At 45.1% G+C, this 10,280-nt stretch overlaps 1 protein-coding gene across 11 annotated transcripts in view; it reads right to left on the reverse strand.

The window, feature by feature from the left end:
• The window catches only part of atp8a2 (ATPase phospholipid transporting 8A2), a 48,845-nt gene extending 38,871 nt beyond the window's left edge, over nt 1-9,974 (reverse strand). Inside the window, exons 1-3 of one of the 11 annotated variants that reach the window (XR_014278852.1) lie at nt 9,440-9,974; nt 7,142-7,249; nt 2,561-2,705 (exon numbers count right to left, since the gene is read on the reverse strand). Coding sequence is in view for 8 of the 11 variants with exons in the window: in XM_082546479.1 (XP_082402605.1) it covers nt 2,561-2,705; nt 7,142-7,249; nt 9,440-9,482 (296 nt within the window). In the remaining 3 variants the exon portion in view is untranslated. Of the gene's footprint in view, nt 1-2,560; nt 2,739-3,466; nt 3,732-4,490; nt 4,653-6,271; nt 6,424-7,141; nt 7,250-9,439 lie in introns of those variants that run through there. The other 10 variants (XM_082546479.1, XM_082546474.1, XM_082546480.1 and 7 more) reach the window with 10 other exon arrangements.
• Between the last annotated feature and the right edge of the window lie 306 nt (nt 9,975-10,280).

Consider the following 10,280-nt stretch of genomic DNA (forward strand, 5'->3'; position numbering starts at 1 on the left):
CATTTGAAAATCCTGTTTATCCAGTTTTAACTTAAACAAAATTAAAACGGCGTCTTAGTTTGGACAGAAATGGAGACTTTTTGGATGCAAACACCTACAGTCGCTTTTTAATTGGATTCTATCCATCGCCATAATTAAGTCAAAACACATCTAGCTAAGCCCACATGTGATCCTTTTCACGTGGGTACTCCTTTTTCCACTGCCCTACGATCCTTTGGCGATGGATAACGCCCCCCAGTACCTCTCTTAAAAATGTCGCCATACTTGCTTTGCAATTACTTTTTCCCCCCCTGCTGCCATGACAACCATATACTCGCTTGATACTTTCAGTAAGAGTACCACCTGATGGTCGATCCAAGTAAAGAAGTCTTGTTGGCACTCTAGTTCTTCTCCTGCAGTTTTGTGTACAAGCAACCAACTGTCTGCTTTCTGTTTTCACTGTGACTCACATGCCCAGTGTACGTGACTGTTTCTGAACCTGCGCTAAACCAACTTTGATTTTATAATATGAAAACCTGTTTGTGTGACATATTCAGAACTTGAGTCTAACCCAGATGCTCTGGTTACGTCAGAGTCAATGAAGCTACACCGATGATCGAGCAGATAAGGTAGCCTCAATCTAACCACAGACAAGTGATACCAGATGCCACAAAGAGCAAGACCCCGGCTTCCAGTGCTTTAGCAAAAAAAAAGAAAAAGAAAAAAAAAGATAGAAAACAACCCAAAACTTCTGCCGGTGTTATTTTTTTATAGCATAAATGTCCAACTTGCTGGTGGGGTTAACAGCTGTCAGCTGCAGGGGTGATGCTCTCCTGCAGTTGTGTGGCTTTGACATGTTTTTATAAAAAACAGACTGAGTTCTTCATGCATTAAGAACTGGGCCGAGGTCGGAGAAGAGTCATTGATATAATGGGAAGAACATGAGTTATGCACATGTTACTTTGTGCTTAATGGCAATGTGCTATGAAAACAACAACATTAAAAAAAAAAGGAAGCGATGGATCTGGGAAATTGGAGAAGAGGTGAGTTGAGTATACAGATAAAAGCTACAAGGCTTTAATCTCCGCCCCCGTAAAAAAAATCAATAGTGCTATTGAACTTTTAAAACACAAACTGAAGATTTACAGGAACACGGAGACATCAAAGGCCATGCCTCTGGAGCCAGAGTGCTCCCGCCTCTCCAATCACCATGCAGTGGGGGCAACACGCCATGCATGATCCAATCAGAGGAGCAAGGGAGCAACCACCTTAATCTTCTTTGTAGAGCTGAATTGGGGGGTTTTTAAAAGTGGAACTGACTCTCCCGACAATGACAGCAAGCCCACTGAATGCTCGCTGCGCAGCGTCGAGCCTTTCGCTCACCGACCGCGAACCCTGGTCTCCTCATGGCACCGTCCTCAGTTACAACATGCAAACAGCAACAAGAGCCAAATTTCACTGGTGTCTGCCTGAATCAGACTTGACTGAGTTTCTATTTATTACTACAGCTGAGCCAGTAAAGTATTCTAATGACAGCTGGGACAATAAGAGATTGAAAAAAGAGACTCTTTGTCGCAGCACAGGCTGTTTGGCTCAGCCCGTGAACCTTACTTACGACAGATTAGTACATATGTTGGCTGCAGAAGCACCGGGGACCACCAAAACACTAGGTGAATCTTTTGTAGTCCCCACAGCTACGATCTTTGACTGAGTCATGAGAGATAAGAGTGGACAGCTTTGATCCTCAGTGAAATCTAATCAGCACAAGCACAGTAGACACTGTGACAACAGGGGAACAGAAAAAGAAACCTTCTTCTAAATTTTCTTTCTAACATGTATCTTTATTTTGATTAACATCCAAAATTATTCATGAGGACGTATACTGATTAAATCTTTTTCCACTGAGATCCTCCTGCGTCCTTTAGGCAGTGGACATATGTTCAGCCTTTAGACTGCTGCAGAGATACAAACAAGCTTTTTAATAGGTGAGTTATTAAACTGGCTTGTCAATAGACGTCCACCCCTAATAGTATTCTAAAGTAAAACATTCAGTGTGATTTCATCAAAACTAAAACAAAGAGAGCTATTACAAGAGGACAATAAACTAAGTCTCACTCGTCCAAAGACTACTCTGCAGAAGAAGAGAGGGTACTTCACCCTGACAAGGTTGGTCTAAAGCCCCTGTGAGCAAATGGTGTTCTTTAGTACGACACCAGATGTCTACACTCTGGTTGTGTGCTTTGACTTGAAATGGTACATGCACAAATAAAATGTAGGCGTACTAAAGATGGGTCAGCAATAATAAGATGAGTGCAAACAAACAATTAAAAATCTGCACAAAAGTCAGTCTGACCGACTTTTGAGGTGTGCAACGGTTTGAAGTGCTTTTTTTTTTTTTTACAGCAACAAAAAAAAAAGTTTTCGATTATTTTGGGTAAAATCCTTCCGCCTCTCTCTCTCTCTCTGCTGACAGCTAGTCAGGAAGCACAGTCCTCTATTCCTAAAAAAGCAGTGCGTAAAACCACAGGGCACGCAAGGCATGCTTTGTAGCAAAAGTTAAAAGCTCGGGGGTGACGCCTACCTGACATGGTTGTCGCAGAACTTGGTATTCTGAGGCCGGTTGAGAAGCACCGTCCGCGCCGAGGCGTCTACGGGATCCGCATGGGAAGTGGTCCCGGACATCTCATCATCTGCCTTGCGGTAACCGGCGGACGAGCAAGCAGGTCCTGCACCGTTGGATTGATGGGAGAGAGGCGAGGCTGAGTGAGTGCGAGAGAGAATGAGAGGCAGAGAGAGAGAGAGAAAGAGATAGGGAGGGAAGGGGAGAGAGAGCGCGAGAGAGACAGAGACTGGAGACGTGGTTTAGGTTCAAAAGCGAGGGCGACTAATTAGTACTAGAGGCTACTGTATGCTGATGTATGCTGAAGCCGGCGGGGTTGATTCAATGACGTTTCCCGTTATAAACACCCCCTCTTGTCTTTCAGGTACCGTCAATGCACACACGCGCGTTTCCCGACGCCCACGGGACCCCCCGCGTATAATGGATGTGCTGAGGGATGCACAATGGCGAACAAACACACCGGGTCGGTTTGGTTTTTGTTATTGTTGTTTTTTTTTTTAAATCAGCACTTCAACTTGCTCAAATGTAAAACTGAGAAACCTCCTCGCGCATCGCGACCATCATTAAGAACAAATTATCCAAAAAAAGGGGGGGGGGAAGTGGCAGAGTAGGATGCACCACGCTTTTCCTCCTGCAGACTCGCTGCTTCCCCGCCCGCCCTCCCGGCTTTGTCGTCTCCAACCATTTTAAAGCGTCGTGGTCTCCGCTCATTCACCCCCGCATGAGCTCCGGGAGCCGGGCAGTTTTTCATCATCAAGCGTGCGCATTAACGCGGAGCAAGTGCGGTTCTGTGGAGCCGTTAGGGGAGTGACGGACACCCAAACAGGTCGGGACGCCACAGTTTACTCAGCTGGAACAACAGCGAACCTGGGCGAGGACAGATGCAGCAGCACGCCCGTCCTCCCTCTGCCCTCCTTCGGCTCTGCTGAGCAGGAAACTCCCAGCCCCGGTGCTGAAAGATACTGGCCCGAGAAGCTCCGCCGCCGTGTCATCTGGCCACCTGCCGCCTCTTGAAGCTTTTATCCGTCTCTTTTTTGGACGATCTCCTCCCTCTGGTGTGGTATCGAGCCGCTCGCTGTTACCAGCTCAGACAAGGAGAGGAAGCCATATGGAGCTCCTTCAGTGCTGCGGAGGGGCAAAGCCGGGGTTTCGTCTTTAAAGGGCCAGAAGCCTGATATCGCCTTAAGGTCTAGTGGCACTTTACCAGATGGGTCAAATAACATCCGTGAAGCTGGAGCTATCCATCAGATCACTTCGTGTTGCTTCCCTCCACTGTGATGCCTCTGCAACAGCAGCAACAGTCACTTCTTGCAGGTTGTATAGATTATATAGTCGTTTGTGTTTCTGCATGTCCAAAATTGCAATGTATAATAGGCCAAATGTACGAGCTGTGTCATTGTTATACTATTCCCTAAAAGCTGTTGCAAATATAACGCATAATGAAATCATATGCATCACAATGCTCTGAGTTTGTTGGGATCTGTGTACTCTCTGTCAGTGAATCTGTAAGTGAAAACAACAGCAGGCTAATTGCAAGATTGAATTTCCACAGTCCTGAAACTCTATTTCTGCAGCACTACCGAACTCCAACAATAGACGAGTCATCTTCTCCCCTCATCAATAACCAAACAGTTTAATACTATTATATTCCACTCAAGCTTGCGGCTCTAAAGTAGCCAATAAACTGTAAAATTACCCAGAAGTAAGTGAGCCAGGCTTACGTGATCAAATCTGCTGGCCCATCAGACTTTTTCCACTGAAAGAGACATAAGGTTACGTGTGCTTACAGGAAACGGCTACACCTATTTAATAGTTTACCAGGGAGTTATGTGAACCCAACGTATTTCCGTGGTATTATATTTGTGAGTTTTTCGTGTTTTCTGCTTTTTACCTCAAAACTGCTCGACATTTCAAGAGTTTGCGCACTCCAACCGCTCCACACAAGCCCGCGACGTGTCCGCACATGACACAGAGGAAGGGTCAAAGTCTAACCAAGCCCACAGAAAATGAACAGCCTCTTATCTCTATATCTCCATTAGCTATTACCTCTGGACCACACGGAGATTTAAGACCCAATCACAGCTCAGCTCTCCACAGTGCAAACTGCAACAAAGTCAACTGAGATAGTAAAGAGCTGCGAGGAAGTGATCAAGGAACATTCAAAGGTAAAGGTAATAAACGGCAATGCATGCCAACTATAATGCCATCGAGCACCTCTGATGTTTTCAGCCTTTTTTTGGTCATTTCTACACGGGCAGACATTTTTATTGAACAAACTTCATCCTTCCACTTCACTTTTTAAAACCCCTGTAGACACCTTTCCAAGGAGATCAATAATGGCTTTTTCAGCAACCCACTCAAGCTATAATTCATTTCTGAGGAGATTAATGCCTCAGTAACTCATCTCTGATGGAGCAGAAATGCCATCACCTCCGTAACTCATTACCGAACAGGCCAGCGATGACTCAGCAGCAAACCCCATTCAGAGAGCAGCCAGGTCAATTACACGTGAAGCGCCCAAGACAGACACACAGGTAGCGCAGGTCTGATGACCTGCAGCCACAACAGGTAAGACTAGACTGATCCCAATTCAATTAACACGCTGATCTCTTACTCTGCTTGCAGGATGCTACCAGCCACCCATTCTGTTGGTGAGTCTTAAACAAAAACACGTCTCCTTTCCTCAGAGCAATCATACGCTCCGAGGAAAACATACATCCATTATGCAACGATGCTTGATAATCTTTTACGCACCTCTCTGCTGAGAATACATGTGTCATGAGAAGGCGATTAAGCCAAACACATTTAGCACAGCTAGCAGGCAAAATGTGATGTTTCAGCATTTGCAAAGGGCCTCAGATGGGAAAACAAAGCATATTACTTATCACAAGCTTCATAATATCTTAATACACGGTGTTAATTTGTTGTGGGTTTGTGTTGAATCCAATCTGATCTGGCCTCGTGCCAAAACTTCACAGTTTAAAAAGCTGGCCAGGCTATAAATAATGCATAGATGGGAGCTGCATAATTCATCAACATTTTCCAGTATGGCAGAGCATATTTCACCAGACACTCCGCCCCGGTGCTGCGCCCACAGCTTTCCACTGTCAAGCGGTGTCCCTCACTGCCTGTCAGAATAGAGTTTGAAATGGCATGAATGTAGCTTCAGAGATGCTTGGGCATCTAATCCAATCATGCCTGGTGCAGACACAATTCTCAGCTCAGAAATGAAATTAGCCAAAAAGATAATAGCTACTAATTAACAGCAGTTATAGCAGAATACAATTATCCTCGGTTGGTGAAGAACTTCCACTCCAAACAAGCCACACTTGGGACAGATCCTCTGGCTCATTCTATGTTTTCATTATCTGAACAACTATCTGAATGTACAATGCAAATGAAAGTACTCTATTTCTGTGTTTGGTATCCCTGCCTCAAAGAATGGCAGGAAAGTGTCTTAGCTCATCCCTTAACAGCAAAACCTCCATTTGTCATCCTCTACAACAAGAAGGCCTGTCAAAGTGTTCTTGAGCTAAACACCAACTCCCCCCTCCCCATTTAACGTTAATGAAGTTCAGAAAAAAGAAACACCCAAAAAACCCCACATCTTTGCCTACATGCATTGAATCCAGTCAAGAATAAAATGGCTGTGTGTTGTCAGGAAAGCATTACCGACAGAGCGCCGTCTGCCTTGGCGACCCCTGCGTCCCATGGCTGTCGTTGCTCTCTTAGGTGACCTGCACGCCCTATCTGCAGGTCTCGGGAGACCTGGCGTCTATCATTCCCAGTGGGTCCATTGGCCGCTCTGACAGAGTAGGAAGTAAGGCGAGCAAGCCTCTTACGGCCCAAGTGAGCAAGCGTGATAATCCCCTCTGTGTCTGCTCTGCAACTTCACCTGCTGCTCATCCATAACCTAATAATCCCACAGGTGCGATTGCAACACGCTCATACACCTTAAACTAATGTATGCAAATGCACACACACACACTGACACTGCATTATGGACACACACACACACACACACAAACAGGTGAAAGTAAATCTTTTAAAGCCATAAAACATAAAAAAAGACCCATCGACATGCAGCTACTCCCATGCCCCTCTCTATACCCAGAGTCGTACCTACATGCATGCAGCAGTGTTCTTGTACATGCTGTTCAGGCATGCCATATCTATGCGTGCATGTGCTGAGTTCTACAGCATGCAGATGCACTTGCTTAAATACCCCATATAGCTTTGTCTTCACCAGCATGAACTACTACAGGTATGCCACCAATATCTACAAGCACATGCAGTGAGAGGGTCCTGTTCAGCATTCATCGCACTCCAGGCCCCAAGGAGCTACAGATGATCAGTCCACAACAGTGATAACGTGTCATAACCTTTTCTGCAAAGACCCTGAGATCCTAATGTGAGTAACTCAATGTTGTAGCTCTTGAGGGCCGGGGGTTGAGACACGCCTGCCCCTAGCTGTTGGTACATGCACCTTGGGACTCCGGACACAGATGGGGGCATCATCCAGTCTAATTCGAGCAAACTCACTTTTGTCAAACCTGTCTGCGAGGCGGGCACGCATGGTAGCACCGGCGCCCTGGCCTGGGTCCTGCAGCTCAGGAGACTCCTGCCTAATGGTGGTCAACACTAACTGCTCTGTGGACGCCAAGAGAGAGAGGCCACGGCGAGAGAGGACAGCACACACACACACAAACAAGACAACAAGTCAGTACACACAGACTGTACCTCACACAGCACATCCACGTGTCAGTGACTACCCAGATGATTTGTTTGTGTGTGAGCTGAGATGAGACTCATGCCAGCATATGATGGATGCAAGCCTGAACAGCTGCTCAGAAATCACTTTGACCAAACCCCTCATAGCTTGCCCAGGAGTGCCTCCTCCTGGCTACTTCATGTAAATGCCTTGTTTCAGCAGCTTACTGGGCCTCCCTGTTATCTCCTAAATGGTATCTTAGGTAGCTTGGCAGCCATGACAACCAGTCATTATCTTCCCTAAACAGATGTATTGTTGACAGTTGGCTGAGCTGCATGACTCACATTAAGAAAGCACATCAACACTAGTAGAAAATGTGGCCTTACACTGATATTCAAATGGAGCAGAATGCTTTTACTCAGCACTCACTACTACACACATGCTTTATATTTCTAAGGCTCCTCTTAAACACAAACAGTTAAAACTATAACTCTCTTTGCAAATGTGTGTAAATAAATGTGACAGACTGGCAGCTGCAGACGTCATTGCCAGGCATGTGGCAGCTCGCTAATTGGAGCAAAGAATCAAGCGGTCAGGCTTCAAGAGATTACAGTAAAAGCACCGTGAGGAACCCAGGCGGAAACATGCAGACGTTGACTAGACTACCATCCTGTGCTTAAAGTATAAAAGCTTTAAAGCAACTTTTAGACCCCACGAAACCAAAAAAAGCTGCAGGATTATATCTGAAAATCACAGTGTAAATAAGGTAACAAATTCATCATGAGACCACCTGATATTCAGTTTAAAACATATTTATATATGCAAATAATAAGTGGGTGGGAGGGATCTACAAAACAGGAACAATGTCACTTTCTTAACCATTTGACCTTCTGCTTGTAAAAAGTGGAAATGCATTTTTTTTAACAACAAATAAATATGTGGAACTTCTGGCCTGAAGATAGTATGGCCCAGTTGGCGCTCACAATTTACCCTGCTTTCTATTTCTGGAAGCTGCAAGAGGCATGCAGCCACACTCACACACAGATACACACACACACACAACAGCAGAGCAGCCTGACAATATGTGCCGGTCACTATTAAAAGCCACTGGATGAGGCGAACACGTGCTCTTCTTTTCCAGGACAATCCAATCCAGCGTCTGCTTGCCATGTGTGAAATCATCTGATGCAGCAGGTTGTTTCAGCATCCTCACCTTCTGGCCAGCTTGTTAGCTGATGAGGACATTTTCCTGCTAAAAACTGAGACAGTGCAGGTTCTTGCATGAACGGGGGTTCAATGCATCCTGTTGCATGAGGCAGATTCACGCGTGAGCAACAGACTGAAACATCCCTTTATTCAACATAAGGGTGTGAAGCACTTTAAAACTGAACACGCTGTGGATGTGGATGCCCTTAAGGTTGAGATAAAGGTGAGATAAGGAGAGCGCTTTAGAGAGTCACGTGGCATTTAAGTCGGCGAGGTAATAGGCTGTTCTTGGACCGATCTGCAGGCCTGGGGGTAAATTTGTCACCTTATATTGCTAATATTTCGCTTTCAATCACAGCAAAAGTAGGTTAATACATTGTCTTTTTTTCTAAGAGTCAATCGCGGACACTATGATGCAGCACAGGAGGAACACAAATCTGTTACAGCATAATTATATAACACCATAACAAGGCCATAGGTCAGATTTACACAAGGCAGTCAATATTTATTGATAAGGTCACACATTTAACCCGTGGAAGATAAATACTATTGACGTCATCAGAAATTCCTTCACTTGGCTCCTCCATAATGATGCCAGGCTATTCTAAATGAGACCTGAAGCAGGCACCTGCAGTCTGCTTGCCCTTTGCATTCCTCTCCGGTGCCAAGAAATGAGCGCGACTGGAGGATAAACACCGGCATGTCCCTCCGTGTGGATGCCGCAGTCCCGAATAAAACGGTTCCCCGTTATTATGCCAAGCACATATCAAAAGCGCACGATTTTCTACACAGGCCGCTGTATGCAGAAAAAAGGACAGGCCCGTTAGTGGGATTCACTTCACAGTGATGTGTGACAGCAGAGAGCGGCGGGCGGAACCCGGGTCGTGCAAAGATTAAATAACACGTTTCTTCGTGCTGCTTACCTCCCTCGCTGTGGATCTTCTTGGCTCTCCGGTTGAAATACATCTTGCGAGCGGTGAACGAGAGTCGGTGCGGCTAGAACGAGGAGGCCAGAGCGGTGTCATGCTCACGGAGAGGGGAGCAGGGGAGCAACGCTCTGCATGGGCTCGGGCTGCGGTCGCCGATGCTGCTGCTGCTGCTGCTGCTGCTTCTCAGCGATCATTATTTCTCGGTCAAACCGCGGAGATGTGGTGTAGAGGGCAGCCTGCTCCAGCGTCGCGTCAGACTAGACACAATAGTTGCTTCCGGTCAGTGTTTTCAAAATAAAATTACGTTAGACTATAATAAACTGGATTCATGACATCGGCCGGTCAATTAACGCTTAAGTTTGCGGTTAAACGGTGACCTGCTTCTGCTTTCGGTGCACTCAGTTTTATTTATGAAGCATATTTAAACCTACAAAGTCCAGTATAGGAGAAAAACGGGTTATTTAACCCTATAACTCTATTTGATTCGGATTCTGTAAAGACGACTGTATCGTATTTCCGCCACCTTTTTTTGAGACGTCATCCGTGTGATTTTTCCCTAATGAAAAACCGAAATAAATTATACAAGTTTTTGAGCAATAAAATGAAAAATAAAAATAAATATATTAGAAATTAATTTTTATTTTTTTTAATTTAATCAGATGGTTCAATAAATCCTCCATTTTCAAAAAATATATATATAATTTTCTGGCAATTGTTTTATTCCTCGGGCTTTAAGAGGATAGAAAATAAATTAATTGATTTTGTTTTTAAAGTGAAAAAAACAAACAGTACACACACTAATAACTGTCACGTTACATAACCTGCTAATAGCAAA

The sequence above is a fragment of the Aulonocara stuartgranti genome (genome assembly GCF_965226115.1).
Source record: "Aulonocara stuartgranti genome assembly, chromosome: 9".
In the NCBI taxonomy this organism is placed as follows: domain Eukaryota; kingdom Metazoa; phylum Chordata; class Actinopteri; order Cichliformes; family Cichlidae; genus Aulonocara; species Aulonocara stuartgranti.